Consider the following 19,990-nt stretch of genomic DNA (forward strand, 5'->3'; position numbering starts at 1 on the left):
TCTTCATACATGCACACTGGGAGTCCAGCACTGTTGTGCTTACATGCACACTGAGTCCTTGTGACTTGCCTCAGACTCGGTTCATGCATGGTAATGGTTGAGTTTGCTCACACCTTAGGGATGGCCTTACAAGTATCTACTATAAAAAGCAATAGTCCACCTATTGAAGACAATGCCCATGAGGAACACTACATGACTCGTATGCTACTCTCCCCTTTACCTGGCGAAAGTAATATGGGATGGGCTGCTTTGGTTTTCAGGGCGAAGAAGATAACTAAAGGCTGGTGTCTGTCCATCCTATTCATGTCTCCAATCGAGTGGATATCGATTAGGAACCATCTTAGAATGACACGTTTGCACATGTGATAGATACATCCCAAGGTAGTCTTGACATCTAGCCTAATAGCTCGTGGCATTTTCTTCTCAACCTTTCATCTGGAAGCATCTGTGCCAGTATCATACAGATGAGTGGTAGGATCGAGCTGTGTACCAGGGGTCTGCTTAAGGCAACCTGTCCATTTTTAATGTCCCATTAGAGTGAGTCTATGTCTGTGAGCGTCAACCCTTTGCCTTCTAATCACCAACTTCCTGAGCTCTCAGACATTTCAAACAAACAGCACAGACACCAATCTTTCAGAATGTGACCCATCTGCATGTTGCCACTAGGGCACAAAAGTGACTACCTTCCAGGTCCCCTGTTACTAGGTAAAATAACCCATGTTCCCACTCCACTTCCCTAGATTCTGCAGTGCTAGGAGAGGTCTTCAGTTCTCTTATGCATACATCATTCCAACTTGTAACTTGGCAAAGTCTGCTAGGTACAGTAAAACAGCATCCATTGTCCTAGCAGAAAGAAGGTTGGACATTCAAATGCTTCTAGTCACCTTGTAGTCCTTTTACAGCACCAAGAGTCTGGGATTGTTACTGGACCAGTGTGATTTTTCCTGTTGCAGTTTGCAGTAGATAAAGGGTCTTTTTAGTGAATGTCTTGGTCAGTGTCAGGCTTGGATGCTTTGTGATGTTGTCAGTCCCTTGGAAAGTGTTAGAGGTGGTGCTGGTAGTATGCAGGTGAGTAACAAAGACCCTGCTTCAAAACAGCAGTTTCTAGTACACTCTTGATATGGGGAAGGCCCTTTGGTGGACATCCTAAATGTCCCACAGGTGAGAGACCGACGTACTGATGGAATTTCTTCCCTGTTTTTTCTCTGGTATGTATGGTCAGTATGACCTGAACTTGTAAGATCTAAAATTACGCACAATAGTATTATTGCAAACCAGCTTTCATAGCTTTTGGGGCAGGCAGGTCTCTTACCGGCAAACCATGAGTAGGAAGGCGGGTGCAACACAGGTGCAGGAATGGAGTTGATATCACTGCAGTGGCAAACACATCTAAAATTGCAGCTGCCAAAGGGCTGATCCAAAGCGATTTGTATACTCTGAAGAGGCGTTCGACCCACACTACTGGTGGGCGAAAGAGTTAATGGCCTTCCAAAGTTTAATATATTGCCCGAAAGAAGTGACACAATTCTACTGAGTGACTGATTCATAAATATGAAGAAAACGGAGCATACCACACTGGCTGTGAAACCCATAAGCAGGCTACGCTGCATTCTTAGGAGAGTTTCCCTAACCGGCAGTACATTTAATTATTGCACCCTCCGTTACCTAGCAGAGAAACATAATATCTTTGAAAAATGGTATAAACTCCAGAAACAAAGAAAAACTGGTGCTTGAAATCCTGAAAATGTTAGTCTGTCCTTCTGATGGGCAGCACGTAGAATGTTGAACTCTCTGCCTCCCCATGTTTGAGGCCTCAGCAACTTTTTTGAATTTAGGAAAGCTATTAAAACCTTTCTATTTCCCACTGTGTAGGCTGCTCTAGTTCCTCCCTGCATTGTGGTTGCCTATTTGCTGTTAGCGCCAGGACGCCTCTTGGCTGGGGCAGCTGTCTTGCTTTATAAATATTTTAAATAGAATTGAATAACATTCTTCAGAACTGAGGAATGCCCCTTCTTTCTTCACTAAACAGAGGAATGGAATTGCTCTTGTCCAACTGTTACATTGCCTGTGCACTTCCTCTCTGTCCTAACAATCTGGGTGTGAAAGAAAGGCTTACCTTCCTGAGCAGTGGACTCCTCACGCTTGACAGCAGTCGTTCCTCCCTGGAAATGCAATCTTTATGAATTAAATCCTAATTTTTGTATCTCTTATGTCGCCGACTTGCTGCTCTCCTTGAGTTTTGCTGACAGTCTGGACTCTTTAAGTATATTGGGTATTAGGTCTTTCCTATTAAACTCATTTTCTTGACACTGTTCTCATTGTGATTAACACTACAACAAGTGCATGACATCGACTCAACATGGTCCACTCTATAAAAATAAATCTATAAATGAATACGTAAATAAGTTTCAGCGGTAGGAGGGGTTGCTGCTTTTTACTTGGAAAAGAAGAATGGTGGTGGCCCTTGCTTCCGTAGTGAAGCCATACTGATCCTCTGAAAGCTACGAGTGACTGCCACTGGCCAGTAATCTCGTAAGGACAGTTGTAGGGCCACATTCGGTGGCTCCCCATTTCCAGGCCTCAGCGTGTGTCTCTTCTGGGGTCCACCCGAGTCTGTGTACAGAAATTAGGGGCCACCAGATGTATCCTATTAGTTGAAACTGAAACCCAAGAATGGCAGCATGTGGCAGCTGGTAGTCACAAAACAGGCAGAGCAATAGTAGGCAGCACGTCTCTTACAGGGAACTACAGCAGGTGTGATCTGTTGGGCAGGTGGTCCACTAGCAGGTGTGAGGACTGTTGCAGATAACTGTAAAAGGTAGATCGGGTGCAGAAAGACGACTGTAGCAGGCATAGCATCTGATAGATGCAATTATCAGTAAGATGAGGTCTAGTAGATGTCTGCAAAATGCTTGATGTTTGGTGCAGGCATGAGGTCAGGTAGCGATACTGATATCGCGTTAGTAAGCACGAGATCTGATACAGACGTAACTATAGCAGGCAGATGTGGTGCAGACAGCTAATGCAGGCATGGGATCTGGAGCAGACAGATGTAACAGGCTTGCAAAATGATGCAGACACACATCTGAAACAGGGAGATCTGATGCAGACAACCATGGCAGGCAGATCCGGTGCAGACAGCTGTAAGGGAGAACCAGTGCAGGCAGACAGTTTCAGCAGGCTTGAGATATGATGCATATGGACAGATATGGTAGTTGGATGTACTGCAGACAGACATCTATAGACAACCACAGTTGGCACATCTGGCTGGGCAGACAGCTATAGCCGGCATAAGAGCTGGTCAGACAGGTAACTGTGGCACGTGGATTGTGTGCTGATTGGCAGGAATCCCAGGGCATTTAATTGTAGCTGGCAGACGGCCCAAAAAAATAACCATCTGGTGCAGGCAGACAACCACAGCAAGCAGGGGTTGTGTAGCGCACCCGTAACTGAGATGGGATCTACTGTAGGCAGGCAACTAATGCAGGTACGTGTTGTGTTGCAGATGACGGCTGGCATGCAGATGGTGCAGGCAGGACATTTGGTACATGATGCCTGCTAGAGAGAAGTGATGCAGCCTGAAAAGGTGTTCCTCCTCCATTGAAACCAGGCAAATTGCATTTCTTTCAGAAGTTGTTGCGGGTTCTGCTTGCATAGTGTTAAAACCCTCCTCCATTCAAACCAGCCAAATTGCATTTCTTTCAGAAGTTGTTTCGAGTTCCGCTTGCATCGTGTTAAAACCCCACTGGGCATTTTAACAGCTATTTATTGTGTCCAATAACTCCTTCTGTTCCTCCACCTCAGGTCTCGTTCATTAAAACACGCCCTGATTCAGAGTTTCAAATAACAAACAAAAGTTGCCAGTACTGATGTGAATAAGTGGTATACACAAGTTGCAACACAGCACTTGAAACAACATTCAAGACCGGGAACTAGTCAATAGCTTTTATTGTTATTTGTAACTTTTTCAAGAAAAAACATATTTTATAAAAAACTTCATACAAAATTACATCTTCAAAACGGACACATAATACATACTAGGCAGGAGCACAAATCAAGAATCATTCATCATATCAGACATATCACAGGCATTCAACAACATGCAACCAATCTCTGGGGGAGGGGGTACTATAACTACAAAAATGTGCAATATATATACAATGCAATAACAAGCACAAGACAAGGAGAAAATACAGAAGAAAAGAAGCCAAAGTCTGCGAAACAGTTTTTGGATGGTATTGCAGCAAAATTTCTAAAAAAGGTACATTCCTATATCAAATCTAAATATCCAAGAAACTTTGTTCAATCATTAAATAAAGGTAATGTACATAAATCAGCGATAAGCAAAAGAATCCTTTTAAAGAGCTTATCACTCTTGCAGACAGCAAAACGGCTGGGGCCTTCGCGTTTCGAATCCCGCTGAGTTTCTGGGGATTCTCTCCAGGGCCTTGAGTAGTATCTAAACACAATACAAAAAGATGAAAACAGAAAAGGAAAAGGAAATGTAAGAATCTCAAAACATTCGGGTTTTTAAACAAAGTCAACGGATCAGCATCAGGTTCCTGTCTCAGGTCCCACCCTCTCCTCCACCAGCTTACCAAAAAGCAGGAATGTGGGGTGGATGGAAAGCCTCAAAGTTCTAAGGAGGTAGGCTGTGTCCAGGTCTGAAAAATTAATTAATGCATCGGTGTCAGATGGAATAGAAATTTTTGGGAATGGCGAGTGGCGGAAAATGGAGGGGAAGCTTAGTTTTACTTACCTTGTATATCAAAAAAGATTTTCTTAAATGCGAGCCGAGGGGGAAGAGTATGGCGTGCGTTTACCTGTTAGGGGAAAACAATGGAAATTTCAGAAGGGGATTCTAATAGTACTAGAATGTTGACGCTCTATAGAGTAGTAAGACTCTCACCTAGTTAATGGAGGCCGAAGGTTTCGGTATACGTAGCCGCGGGGTAGTAGACACTGGCACAAAGGTCTAAAGAAGTGAAATGGAAGGGAAAATAAATACACAAAAATCGCAGAATGCGTGTTAAGCCGAGTAAGACTAACAAATGGAATCTTACCAGAAAAACGGGAGAGGGCGAATCTGGTATTTAATACAAAGGTTGACGATATATATCAGTGGGTGCCTAGTTAATCTGAAAAAAGCCAGCCATAAACAGAGTAAGTAGTAGCTAGTCACCGGTTTTGTTACAAGCTTGGCACTAGTCGTTAAAAAGGCTTACCATAATGGCTGATAGAATGCGTTGGCACCGCATAAAGCGGGCCACAAATACAGAGGAATTCAGGAGACCTTGAACGACATTTAAATAAGCGTTTTAGCGGTTGTTATTTTATCGGTTATGGCATAAAGTCTAACCGAGAGTTTCAAGAACTTACCGCCATGTCTGCAACGCACGGCAGAAAACAGTTTATTTGTAAAGAAATAACTGTAACGAAAAAGAAAATAGGGGCATTAGTCTATCTTTAAAGGACTGCGGCTAGCGGTGAAGGAAAGGAAATCTAGATTCCATTACTTACATAGGATTAGTCTGACAAGACCTTTGGCTCGGCGGCGTTTCGGTTAGCACTATACCCTGGCTCATGCGCAGAAGCTGGCCGGGGCTAGGCTGATCTAACTATATAGGCTGACCAGGTGAACTGTCACGCCCTCAATTGGACGAAAAGAGCGACGGAAGACATGGACCGGAGTCTAGGTTTCATACATACGATCCATGTGATAAGGAGAATGGATACTCAAATTAGATGGATTTTCGAAGGGTCCAGTGTCCTCGCAGGCGACACTAAATTAAAGTTTAAAGATTTCGCTCAATTCATTGAGCCCGGATACAGCTGTGTCGAATTTGACTATGAGAAATGCTTCTCTTTTTGATAATGCCAAATTCTGATCACCTCCTCGAGGATTTTTTTCTATTCTTGAAATCACTGTCCATTTTAGCTCACTGACTTGATGTTGCATCCCCATCCAATGTTGCACCAAAGGAGCATTTTCAACTTTCCTTTTTAGTCTGGATTTGTGTTGCGAGATACGTTGACGTACCTCTTGGTTCGTTTTGCCTATGTATAATAGATGGCATGGGCATGTAATGCCATATACAACGAACTTGCTCTTACAGTTGCTGAATACATCATGCTTCCAGGAGATTCCATTATGTTGGAAAAGAGAACCCTCCAAAGTGGATTCACAGCACAAGCAGGTGCCACATTTGTGATGTCCGAGGATGGGGGGCATCCCCATCATTTGGCGTAACGTTGCAGGTTTGGGAGCTGGCGTGGCCGCTCAGACTATATGATTGGCAATGTTGTTTTCTTTTTTAAAAGCAAATAGGGGCACATTTACAAGACTATCATCTAGATCCTTCACTAGATGCCAATTCTGTTTTATAACCTTTTTCAATTGGTTGGCATTAGGGCAATAAGTGGTGACACATACTTGTCGTTTCAACTCCGGTTTGTTTTTTCGTTCCAGAAGTGTCTCACGTGGGGTCCATTGGGCTCTCTTCATACAGGTCTTAACAAGTTTTTTAGGGTACCCCCTATCACACAGCTTGGATATTAGATTTTCTGAATGGTATTGGAAATCTTCTTTAAATGTGCAGAGTCTGCGGACTCGCAGAAACTGCCCATACGGGAGGTTTTCTTTAAGATTTCTAGGATGATTGCTGTTAAACATCAGGGACTTATTCCGGTCGGTGGGTTTAATATATAGTGTGGTTGCTAATTTCCCTTCAGATGGAAAGACCTCCACGTCAAGGAATGCAATCCTGGTTGTCGACTCAGTCAAGCTGAACTTTATGTCAGCGGTCCTGGCATTAAGCCATTGGTGGAATCGAGTAAACGCTGCTAGGTCTACAATGAATTTAGTGGGCACCCGCATAGGCCTAGGTCTGGAATCTAGAAAATGTGAAAGTACTGCTACAGCTTCATCTTGGGGGATCTGTGTGTACAGAGCAGTTACGTCTAAAGTAACTAATCTGTCTCTGTTTTCTGTGGTCCTAAAGAACTTGAATATCTAAAAATTAAACATCCTAAAGTGCCTATGTTCTACGTACTGCCCAAAATTCATAAAGATCCTGACCATCCGCCTGGCAGACCCATCGTGGCAGGATGTGGTTCGGTGCTAGAGCTGGCAGCGAAATACGTAGATTGTTTTCTAAAGAAATTCATGACCCAGGTTAAATCCTACCTACAGGACACTACAGATTTTATCAAAAAATTGGAGAACATCGACTTCTGTGAAAACAGAGACAGATTAGTTACTTTAGACGTAACTGCACCGAACCACATCCTGCCACGATGGGTCTGCCAGGCGGATGGTCAGGATCTTTATGAATTTTGGGCAGTACGTAGAACATAGGCACTTTAGGATGTTTAATTTTTAGATATTCAAGTTCTTTAGGACCACAGAAAACAGAGACAGATTAGTTACTTTAGACGTAACTGCTCTGTACACACAGATCCCCCAAGATGAAGCTGTAGCAGTACTTACACATTTTCTAGATTCCAGACCTAGGCCTATGCGGGTGCCCACTAAATTCATTGTAGACCTAGCAGCGTTTACTCGATTCCACCAATGGCTTAATGCCAGGACCGCTGACATAAAGTTCAGCTTGACTGAGTCGACAACCAGGATTGCATTCCTTAACGTGGAGGTCTTTCCATCTGAAGGGAAATTAGCAACCACACTATATATTAAACCCACCGACCGGAATAAGTCCCTGATGTTTAACAGCAATCATCCTAGAAATCTTAAAGAAAACCTCCCGTATGGGCAGTTTCTGCGAGTCCGCAGAAACTGCACATTTAAAGAAGATTTCCAATACCATTCAGAAAATCTAATATCCAAGCTGTGTGATAGGGGCTACCCTAAAAAACTTGTTAAGACCTGTATGAAGAGAGCCCAATGGACCCCACGTGAGACACTTCTGGAACGAAAAAACAAACCTGAGTTGAAACGACAAGTATGTGTCACCACTTATTGCCCTAATGCCAACCAATTGAAAAAGGTTATAAAACAGAATTGGCATCTAGTGAAGGATCTAGATGATAGTCTTGTAAATGTGCCCCTATTTGCTTTTAAAAAAGAAAACAACATTGCCAATCATATAGTTCGAGCGGCCATGCCAGCTCCCAAACCTGCAACGTTACGCCAAATGATGGGGATGCCCCCCATCCTCGGATATCACAAATGTGGCACCTGCTTGTGCTGTGAATCCACTTTGGAGGGTTCTCTTTTCCAACATAATGGAATCTCCTGGAAGCATGATGTATTCAGCAACTGTAAGAGCAAGTTCGTTGTATATGGCATTACATGCCCATGCCATCTATTATACATAGGCAAAACGAACCAAGAGGTACGTCAACGTATCTCGCAACACAAATCCAGACTAAAAAGGAAAGTTGAAAATGCTCCTTTGGTGCAACATTGGATGGGGATGCAACATCAAGTCAGTGAGCTAAAATGGACAGTGATTTCAAGAATAGAAAAAAATCCTCGAGGAGGTGATCAGAATTTGGCATTATCAAAAAGAGAAGCATTTCTCATAGTCAAATTCGACACAGCTGTATCCGGGCTCAATGAATTGAGCGAAATCTTTAAACTTTAATTTAGTGTCGCCTGCGAGGACACTGGACCCTTCGAAAATCCATCTAATTTGAGTATCCATTCTCCTTATCACATGGATCGTATGTATGAAACCTAGACTCCGGTCCATGTCTTCCGTTGCTCTTTTCGTCCAATTGAGGGCGTGACAGTTCACCTGGTCAGCCTATATAGTTAGATCAGCCTAGCCCCGGCCAGCTTCTGCGCATGAGCCAGGGTATAGTGCTAACCGAAACGCCGCCGAGCCAAAGGTCTTGTCAGACTAATCCTATGTAAGTAATGGAATGTAGATTTCCTTTCCTTCACCGCTAGCCGCAGTCCTTTAAAGATAGACTAATGCCCCTATTTTCTTTTTCGTTACAGTTCATTCTTTACAAATAAACTGTTTTCTGCCGTGCGTTGCAGACATGGCGGTAAGTTCTTGAAACTCTCGGTTAGACTTTATGCCATAACCGATAAAATAACAACCGCTAAAACGCTTATTTAAATGTCGTTCAAGGTCTCCTGAATTCCTCTGTATTTGTGACCCGCTTTATGCGGTGCCAACGCATTCTATCAGCCATTATGGTAAGCCTTTTTAACGACTAGTGCCAAGCTTGTAACAAACCGGTGACTAGCTACTACTTACTCTGTTTATGGCTGGCTTTTTTCAGATTAACTAGGCACCCACTGATATATATCGTCAACCTTTGTATTAAATACCAGATTCGCCCTCTCCCGTTTTTCTGGTAAGATTCCATTTGTTAGTCTTACTCGGCTTAACACCCATTCTGCGATTTTTGTGTATTTATTTTCCCTTCCATTTCACTTCTTTAGACCTTCGTGCCAGTGTCTACTACCCCGCGGCTACGTATACCGAAACCTTCGGCCTCCATTAACTAGGTGAGAGTCTTACTACTCTATAGAGCGTCAACATTCTAGTACTATTAGAATCCCCTTCTGAAATTTCCATTGTTTTCCCCTAACAGGTAAACGCACGCCATACTCTTCCCCCTCGGCTCGCATTTAAGAAAATCTTTTTTGATATACAAGGTAAGTAAAACTAAGCTTCCCCTCCATTTTCCGCCACTCGCCATTCCCAAAAATTTCTATTCCATCTGACACCGATGCATTAATTAATTTTTCAGACCTGGACACAGCCTACCTCCTTAGAACTTTGAGGCTTTCCATCCACCCCACATTCCTGCTTTTTGGTAAGCTGGTGGAGGAGAGGGTGGGACCTGAGACAGGAACCTGATGCTGATCCGTTGACTTTGTTTAAAAACCCGAATGTTTTGAGATTCTTACATTTCCTTTTCCTTTTCTGTTTTCATCTTTTTGTATTGTGTTTAGATACTACTCAAGGCCCTGGAGAGAATCCCCAGAAACTCAGCGGGATTCGAAACGCGTAGGCCCCAGCCATTTTGCTGTCTGCAAGAGTGATAAGCTCTTTAAAAGGATTCTTTTGCTTATCGCTGATTTATGTACATTACCTTTATTTAATGATTGAACAAAGTTTCTTGGATATTTAGATTTGATATAGGAATGTACCTTTTTTAGAAATTTTGCTGCAATACCATCCAAAAACTGTTTCGCAGACTTTGGCTTCTTTTCTTCTGTATTTTCCCCTTGTCTTGTGCTTGTTATTGCATTGTATATATATTGCACATTTTTGTAGTTATAGTACCCCCTCCCCCAGAGATTGGTTGCATGTTGTTGAATGCCTGTGATATGTCTGATATGATGAATGATTCTTGATTTGTGCTCCTGCCTAGTATGTATTATGTGTCCGTTTTGAAGATGTAATTTTGTATGAAGTTTTTTTTTATAAAATATGTTTTTTCTTGAAAAAGTTACAAATAACAATAAAAGCTATTGACTAGCTCCCGGTCTTGAATGTTGTTTCAAGTGCTGTGTTGCAACTTGTGTATACCACTTATTCACATCAGTACTGGCAACTTTTGTTTATTTGCTATTACGGCTCAGCCATACTGATTAGAGCCAACCCTTAGTTGTTCTTTGGCTGATTCAGAGTTTGGCAGATGCAGGATACCTGCCATTTTAGGTGTCAGACACCCTATCTGCCCTATTACGAGTGCATAGATATGTAGTCAGTCTAAATAGGACGGATAGGACATCCACCGCTTTTTGGCGACGGTCTAGCATCTGAGAGACTCCATATCAGGCCTGAAGTTGTAATGCATGGGTTTATCCCACAAAAAAACTGTTTACAGAGTTTACTGTTGCTCCTTGATGCCCTCTGGCACTGCATGTGGAGGAGACGAAGGAGCGCACATTCGATGAGACCTCAACCTTGCAAGCAGGGCTTCAAAGTGAGTCCCCTCCCATTCAACAAACCCATGTAAGATCATGATCCTGCTAAAATAGCATCTAGGATTGGGGTGGTCATTCTTCAGTCTCCTGCTAAGCAAGCAGTGAATTTAATGTTGGTTAAGGGCATGCAGTAATGCCCGACAGCATTGCTGTGAAGGTCTTCATTGGAAAATTAGAGCACAGCATCTAATATTGCCCAGGCAGAAGCGGGCATGCCTATATAGTCCGATCAGGGAGCACGAATGAAAAATCATCCTTATCAGAGCGACTCAGAAGGCCCCAACATGTGTAGAGACCCCCTTGGTTGCGCGGTAGAACTCCTGGCAATGTTGCATTTGTTAGGCTAATTGGCACACCATTTACAGCAGAAAAGTTGTAAGATGTAGTTAACTCTTTATCATTGTACCAGCCCGTACTCTCACATTAAATACTTCAGAAAAACAGGAATTCAGAAGAATTCCAAGCTGCTTAAGTGTAGCCCCATTCATCCAGCGCGGATCACTATGAAGGGCTGGCGATACCTGCACCCTTCTCGCCGACAAGACGGAAACTTGTAGAGGCAGCCGCACCCCAATGCTTTTCGTCCTCGTTTCTATCTCCTCTGTGTCCTCCTTGGTGGGCAAGATGGATGATTTTGTGGTACTATGTTGATCCTGGACTTCTTCAACCCTTTGTTTCTGCTGTGGAGCGGAGTCTTACACTCCGACCACCCTCCCATGAGGTGGTAGGAAATGCCGTTTGGTGGTGGCTTGACTGTTTGCAGAAGGATGGTGGCATTCAGCTCCCTCTCCCGGTCTCAGTACCTGATGGGAAGGCTTGGAAGTGGGCAAAAGAAAGCTCTTTGAAGTTCCTGTCTTAGAGGATGCCACCAACCTCCGAAATCTGGGCTGTGGTGAGGTGTTGTTGGACAAGCGGTAATCAGTTTAAGTGATCAGAACAATAGCAGATCACCTGGCAAACTGGAGTGATGAAAAGCTTCACTGCTAGCGATATTCTCGTTCACAGATGAACTGCATGGAACTAAGGGAGGAGGAAAAGAGCTTCTCGAAGCGGAACTCCAGCAAACTCATTGAGAGACAAGTTGTGTTAGGGTTAGGCGAAAAAACAGTGGTCTTGAAATCATGACCACAGGAGGAAGAGGTGTGGTGCAGCGGCCAGGGTGCCTGGATTCGGAACACAGGGGCTCCCGGTTCCATCCCGGTTCCAGCAGCAGGTTAGCCCAGCACCTTGTGACTCTGGGCAATAGGTCACTTAATCTTCGCGACGGCCCCAGCGCCTTGACACCCTCGGGTAATTGTTTGCGCTTTACAAATACTGGATTCATATTTTTTTTTAAGTTGAAGATGTCCCACCATTTTGTCTTGTGGCATAATCTTCTTGTTAAGATGGTTTTCTTAACAAAGATAAAAATTGTCTTTTCAGTTTTAGGAGATGAAGACTGCATAGTGAGGTGATTGCATGGATGCTTGGAGACACTTGTCATTCTATGTCTCTTGTTGACAAATTGTCTAACTGACCAGGTCAGCCCCTCTAACCATCCAAATGGGAGTCAACTTAATGTGCGTCAGTGAGGGCGAAGAAGCTTCCCATCATGGTCTACCAGAAGAGCTAAGGGAACACCTGAAGAGGGTTCGATGGACTGTAGGAAATGTTGAAACCACTAGCTTTGAATGCAAATTTAAGAAAACGTGCTGAAAATGTCTTCTTCCACAGGGAAATTACAAGCGTGCCTAAGTTCCAGGGGTTTAACTAAGATTCCCTTCAGGACTAGATCAATTGTTTCTTCTCTCTGCCTTACTTTTTGGAGAGAGGTAAAACACCCTACCCGTGGCTAGAAACCCCCATAATATTTCGGCAGACTGAGGATGGCCAGAAATGATTGAGCAAGTGTTTTTTCGGAGTGTGACATAAGCAGGAGACAAGGAAGAAAGTCTTTAAAAAAAGGGGGGTGGGCATTGTGAGGACACAGAATGAAGATGGATTCGCCACTCTAGAAGTGTTGTGCCGGAGTACTAGAGTTAAGAGTGATTAAACAAGGTAATGAAAATATCTCCCATTTAAAGAATAATGCATTTAGTTAAAGTGGACCATAGAGGGAAGGGCGTGAAGTGTAAGTCTATCACCTGTTTGTAATCAAGTAACTTGGGTAGAGGATACTTCACTTGCCGTTTTCACTGAGTGACCCAGGGGTGCTGGCAGGATGGGGTTTTGGCCCTAAGGTGCTGAAAGATCTGTGGTTTTAAAAAACTGTGTGGTCTGGCACAAGTAGGATTCAGCATGTTATTCTTATTAGGGAAGGGCTGTGGATCATGAATCGTACACCTCCATCTGGGCAAGAACTGGCATTTAATGAGAACCATTGAAGAAGGAAGTCCAGTGTATTGGAAGCTTTGGGTTGGAGGGACATAGAAGTACAACATGTGGGCGGGTGGGTCATGGGAAGTAGAAATGACTTCAGGCTTCCTGTGTGATATTCCAAACATACACCTCTCTTGGCCCAGAACAGATCTGTATATACTTTACTTTTGGCTAGACATCATAAAGTGAGAAGAACTGTAAGTTCAAAGACACTGAATAGGAGATTTTACGCTGGAACCGGTACAGAACATTTCTTAACTGGGCAGTATGTTTATTGTATGTCTAGGTGGTGTGTTACAGGGCCTACTATTCACCAATAAGGGTTTGTATTGATTTGTGCAGCTGTTTCCTCTTGTAGAGTGAGCCTCTGCTGTCCTCCTTTTCTCTAGCAGCTGTCAGGCCACCATGTCCGGCCTCCATCCGGAATGGACCACTGCTGTCTCGCATGTTCTTTTGTCCACTGTGGCTGTCCACTCAGCGGTTCGCACTTTTGAGGTGAGTGGAAAAGTGGAGTCCTTTAAGACCGTGGCAGGAGCGGCTAGCAGAATGAATGGGAGGATTCTAGACCGTTATCAGCTTTTAATGTAGAGTTCAAATAGTTCATAATATAGTTTGTAAAGAGACCCCACATTCTACACGCAGTGTGGTTGGATTTCTTACCTAGTGCCCTTCGGTTTGAGATCTTCTCTGAAGTTAGCCCCTGTTGTAGTTCACGAAGTTTGAAATGACAACTATATATGTTAAATGTAACGTTACAAAGCAAGATGTTTGAGTCTTCTGTAACGCGCATGTCCAGTTGGGCCATATGTCTGTTTGAACCAAGTATCCAGTTTGGCCCTATATCAGATTCAGCCACAATCTAGTTCTCGTCGTTCCCTGATCATTATTGTCAACATGTACAGCTTGGCCAATGCCAGTCCCAAGTCATCCATGTCTCGAAAGGATCCCTCCAGGCACGCTTCTGTTGTCCCACTATCTACAGTCACACAACAGACCTCTCCTAGAAATCATGTGTAACCAGTGTATCACAACTAGTGGCAGGCACACACCATTACTTGGTCCCCAATGAAAGTCCTGCAATTTAGTGCATGAAATAGGCTAGATGGCAAATTCCCTATTAACGCTGGTAAAAATAACAAGGTGGCACCTAAGTTGTGCTTTACAGAAGGCACTAGGATATCTTCGATCCACTGGAAACAGCACAACTTAATATAGAATTTCCCACAGAAACTTGCATAAAGGACACTTCCCACCTGAAAATTCCCTTTGCCATTTCCGTTGGCTACTCTATACTGAAGTACAATCGTCAGGATAAATTGAATGGTGTATTAGCTATTTTCTACCACTCCTCCTTAAAGTTTTCCCTAGTCGAAAGCCTCCAACCCCTTTTTGCAAAAGTCTTCTCTTTACTATTTCTTTCAATTCAAACGCCATTTTCTCGCCTGCCTTGGCATTGCACCATCCAGGTCCCAAACCCCAATTTGCAGCATCTTTTTCAGAATACATAGCCCCCTACACCCTCAGATTCTGCAATTTGTGCACCGTAAAGCACTTTAGTTACCACATACAGTCCCCATGATGCTGCCTCCATGGCGCTTGTTGAAATATTAGTCCCTCTGTCACTTGATTTCCTCCCCCACCCACCCCACAGGAAACACCCCATATCAGATTTTCTTCAACTCCCCCTAGATTCACTCCGCTGACCTCCTATCTGGTCTTGTGGCCAGTTCTTTCTGCTTCCATTTCCAGTACAACCATTGGCATAATCCTAATAATCCAGACATGAGGAGTTATCACCGGACCAGTGTGAGCTCTGACAATCTCATGGTTGCTCTCCAAATGATGCTGTCTCTAAAAACAATGATCCAGCCACTTTCACCAGTTCTTAGAATAAGTGATTCTCAGTTGCCTCAAATACAATTGACCACATCCATAATTTTTGTCCTCGCCGACCCAAGCCCTCTTTCCTTTGGTGCATGGAAGATGTTCCTATCGCTATGAGAAGTTGCGAAAACCTAGAATGTTTGAGGAGCACCTCATACTGAGCTGAAGCAAAGTCTATTCACTATGTCGCCCTCAAAAGATAACAAAGTTACCAGAGCAGCTCACAGATCTTCTTTTCCTTTACAGTTCCTGCAACTAGTAATTCTCCCCACAGTCTTCTCCAACATCAGGAGATTTCTCCAGCTTTCTGTATTTATTAATGTTGTCATTCTCTTGCAGATCGATGCAATGACTTCTCCACCTTTTGCATGATAAGATCTCAATTCAAGCCAACGTTTCTGCTGAACTTCCGATAACCTTTTTATTCATCGAAGAGTCAGCCTCTCCCTTCCAGGGCCCATCCCTTCCTGAATTTTGCTTTGACGAGTCTGGATGTGTCACCGCTCTCCTCTCGCTATAAAAAGCCGGCTCCCCTCTCGACCCATTCCCTCCTCACACCATTAACCTAGCCCCCAAAATCATCAACCTTGCCTGTCCCCGCATTTGTGATGCTTTCTCAGCATCGGCCACTTTGTCGTCCAAATGGGAGCATGCTATTGTCATCTCTTACTGTAGAAACTCTCTGCAAATTCCTCCAAAACTATCATCCCACCTCGTTGCTGCCCTACCCTTCCAAAATCTTTGAGAAACGCGTCAACAGCCAATTATCTTGTTATCTGGAGCACAATAATTTTCAAAACCGCACCCATTGTGGTTTTCACCCAGGGCACAGCACCAAAACCACACTGTTAGCAGCCACTGAACGTATCTGACACACCTTGATTAAGGCAGCCGTGCAGCACTAATTCTATTCAGCCTGTATGGTGCGTCTGATTCAGCATCCCATCCCACACTCATTTCCAGACTGCATGAGATACAAATTCCCCTGAAGGCACTCAAGTGGTTTGCCTTCTTTCTGAGCGGTCGGTTGCAGTCAGTCTCCCAGGCAATGGGGTTTCCAACGAGAAGCCTGGGAGCTACTTGTAGCTCTCTAGCACCCTAGAAGTAACCCTCAGAGCTAAAGCCAAATCCTCATTGAGTGGATATGTGCTGTTTAGAGAAGGCATCGCTGCTTACCTTAAAACCCTTAGAATGGCAACCAGCCAAACCCAGGGCAGGCTCTCTGGGTCTGCCCCATGACTGTCTCCACTCTCAATCTAGCCGTCACAGAGATTTGTCATGTTGTAGCTCCTGCTTGTCAGTCACACAATGAGGGTAAACAATGGGCAGATCAACAGGATTGCCAACAGTAGCTAGAGTAGGACCCACTGTCGACTCATTGAAGTGCTGGCTACAGGAGCCAGAGTGAAAATGTGTGTGTTGGGTGCAGGTTCAGCCCAGGAGCTGAGGAGAGGTGGGTCTGGATCCATAACTGAGACAAGTAAGAGCCTTGAGTGCATGTGTTTGTGTGCGCATTTCTGTGTCTCTGTGTTTATTATTGTGCCCTCTCTAATAAGCAGTATCCATCCCTGAAGCTATGCTTTGCGTTAAGGACTACTGAAACAATATTATGTCCCCATTTTAAGGGGTTCCTCTCTGGTACAGCTGTGTCAGAATGATAGTGATAATGACATTATTTTAAGTGATAACATTTACTGTTTGCTTGAAGGGGATTTTCTTTTAGCAAAAGTAGAACTCGCCACAGAAGAATTTCGAGGCCTCTGCCCTTTCATCTTTTCAGTCTTCCGCCATTTCCATTTTTGGGGGTTCCTGATCCAGTTCAATTATTGGCATAATCCTAATAATCTAGACACGAGGAGTTATCACCAGACCAGTGTGAGCTCTCACAATCCCATGGTTGCTCCCCAAAATGTAGCTGTCTCTCAAAACAATGATCCAACCACTTTCACCAGTATCGCCATTGCTCAAGCCAACCCTCTTCAAAATTTATGTCTCTACATTAGACTCCCTGCCACCTTCTTTTTCATTACTGTATATGCAGATGATAATCAACATTGTGCTTATTATCCCTGGAAAATCATCTTTACTGCAAGATGCATTGAAATACGGCTTGTTTGTCGTCTCTCGCTGGCTGACCGCAAACTAGCATAACAGGCTGACCTAGCAGCCTGTTGGCTGAGATCCTTCCTGACAGACCGTAACCAAACTCTACGCCTTGGTGACCTAATGGGTGCCAAACAGGCCATCACCTGCGGAGTGCCACAGGGCTCCTCCCTGTCTCCCCACTTATTTAATCTTTACATACTCCCCCTGATTCAGACCTTAAGAGACAATCAGGTGAGAGTCTTCAACTACGCAGATGACTTACAACTGCTTTTTACCATCGACAACACCGAAGACTCCATACGGCACTTCCAGTCTACCATGAGCTTTATTAAAACCTGGATGGACCAGAACCAGCTCAAACTAAATCCGGGTAAAACCGAGCTAGTCCTGACAGGCGATAGCGGCAAGTACTGGGGCCCACACTACTGGCCTTCTGAACTGGGCCAAGCTCCAACGCCCTCCTTGTCAGCTAAAACACTTGGAGTCACTGTGGACCTGTCTCTAAAAACGCAAGTAGGTCAGGTGGTCTCCATGTGCTTCTTCCAACTGAAAAAAATCAGGAAGGTACGTCGTCTGCTTACACCCGAGGCAATCACCCAGGTTGTGATTTCCACTGTACTGTCCCATCTGGACTACGAGAATGCTATCTACCTAAGTCTTCCCAACTACCTAGTTAAGCGACTCCAGATGGTACAGAACCATGCCGCAAAGCTAATCCTGAACCAACCAAGGCGCCAGGCAGCTACCCCCCTCCTAAGGAAATTACATTGGCTCCCAGTAGCCCAGCGCTGTGCCTTTAAGACTGGCTGCATAATCTTCAAGTCCCTCTACTGTAAAAGCCCATCATTCATCAACCACCTGATCTCCAGATACACCCCTTCCCGCAACCTACGCTCACTCCACCTGAGCCTCCTGCAGACGCCTTCTTTCAAACTAAAGCGCGCAGGAGGCCGTAGGTTTGCTACCCTCGCTTCCTGCTTGTGGAATTCTCTCCCCGTGGAGATCCGGAGTTGTCAAGACCTCCTCTCTTTCCGGAAAGCCTTGAAGACCTGGCTCTTCAGACAAGCATTTCAATAAACACACCCCTCCTCTATGTCCATGTTACTGCTGATCACAGCGCCAAGAAACCAATCGGTGATAGCGCGCTCTAGAAATATTTTCATAACATAACATAACTGCAGTAGAAACTCAAAGGCCATAAAACTGAGGTCACCCACTTTGGTAAGGACACAGCACTTTGGTTCTCATCATAGTGGTTACCAGAATTAGGCATTCTTCCCTCTCCTGCACCCTTGCTCCAAAACCTTGGTGTTCTATTTGACTAAAAATGGCCTTTGCCCCAAAAATCAACCAAGTCGCAGCTATCTGCGTTTTCTTGATTAAAGTGCTCGAAAGTGTCTTTATCTTTCTTCCTTTGCACATTCAAAGAACAGTAACACACTAATAAATCACCTCTGGGCTTGATTAATGCTACTCTTTATACCTAGTGTATTCAGCTCCTCTTATTCATTATCTTTAAATGGTACAGAATGAAACTGCTCTCGTCATCCTATTCCTTCCCCCGAGCCTCTTGTCACCCCTCATCTTGCTACGTTGCACTGGCTGCCCCTTGCAAATTGATTCATTTTAGGCCAAAGCCTACCTTTGCTAACACAATCTTGTGGACATTCTGAAAGTTTCCCTGGGAATGCAGTCCGCCTGTTGCTTACCATTGGCCTTGTGGGTGGTAACTCGCATTTGCTTGTTTTCTGTTTGCTGCCTCTATTTGTTTTAGGCTGTCCAGCTTGAGTTCGTCCCTTCCGTTTCCCAAATCCTATTTACTGTATTCCACCAGACCTCGCTTTCTGTAAACGGGCCTTTAAATCTTGTTCTTATCTTGCCATATTTGCTCTGTATTCAAAGACAAAGGTCAAATGTCAGGCTCTGTCTTCCAGGGAGCTTGGTGTTTACTTTTCCTTGTCTGGCCTCAAAGTGAGAGGATTTATGTGACATTCATGTTGGCTACTGGGGGTGTGCTGGAGGAAGGCGTACAATGTTTTTTTCTCAAGCACAAACAATTTAAATGTCGGTAAAAAAACTGCAAATATTTCTGAATATATCAGAATTAGCAAATCACTACACTAGGTGATGACATTTACAGACCTTACTGCACCACTCCATGCCTCACTCTAGCCCACTCTGCTCTATGCCAATGCAGTCTGCCCCACACGACTCTACTATGCACTACTGCACTCTTCGCTACTTCACCATTGCACTCTGCGCCCCTCCACTCTATGCCGCTCTACTCAGCAACACTGCACTCCAACAATCTGTACACTACGCCAATACACTCTACTCTGTACACCTTCACTCAATGCCAGGGCACTCTGTGGCACCCTAATCTACTCTGCACTCTATGCCACTCCACTCTACTCCACACAAACAATCTACTCTACGCCACTGCACCCGGCACCACTCCACCCTACTCTGCACCACTGCAATCTATGCCAATGCACTCCACAGCACTTTACTCTAAACCGATGCACCACTCTACACTGAATCCTATGTCACTATAAACCATGGTGCTGTATGCCACTGCACTCTATGCCACACTGTTCTACTCTGCACCACTGTACTCTTTGCCACTGCTCTCTGCACCTCTGTACTCTATGAAACTGCGCTCTGTTCCACTGCGTCACTCAACTCTAGGCCACTCCACTGTACACCAATGTACTCTTTGCCACTACA

At 44.3% G+C, this 19,990-nt stretch overlaps 1 protein-coding gene across 2 annotated transcripts in view; it reads left to right on the top strand.

The window, feature by feature from the left end:
- The window catches only part of LOC147724892 (transmembrane protein 276-like), a 95,239-nt gene that overhangs the window by 1,913 nt on the left and 73,336 nt on the right, over positions 1 to 19,990 (top strand). For both annotated transcript variants that reach the window (XR_015309940.1, XM_086966416.1), the window contains exon 2: positions 13,663 to 13,768. Coding sequence is in view for 1 of the 2 variants with exons in the window: in XM_086966416.1 (XP_086822542.1) it covers positions 13,679 to 13,768 (90 nt within the window). In the remaining variant the exon portion in view is untranslated. The remainder of the gene's footprint in view (positions 1 to 13,662; positions 13,769 to 19,990) is intronic.

The sequence above is a fragment of the Lissotriton vulgaris genome, chromosome 4_1 (assembly GCF_964263255.1).
Source record: "Lissotriton vulgaris chromosome 4_1, aLisVul1.2, whole genome shotgun sequence".
Lineage (NCBI taxonomy): Eukaryota > Metazoa > Chordata > Amphibia > Caudata > Salamandridae > Lissotriton > Lissotriton vulgaris.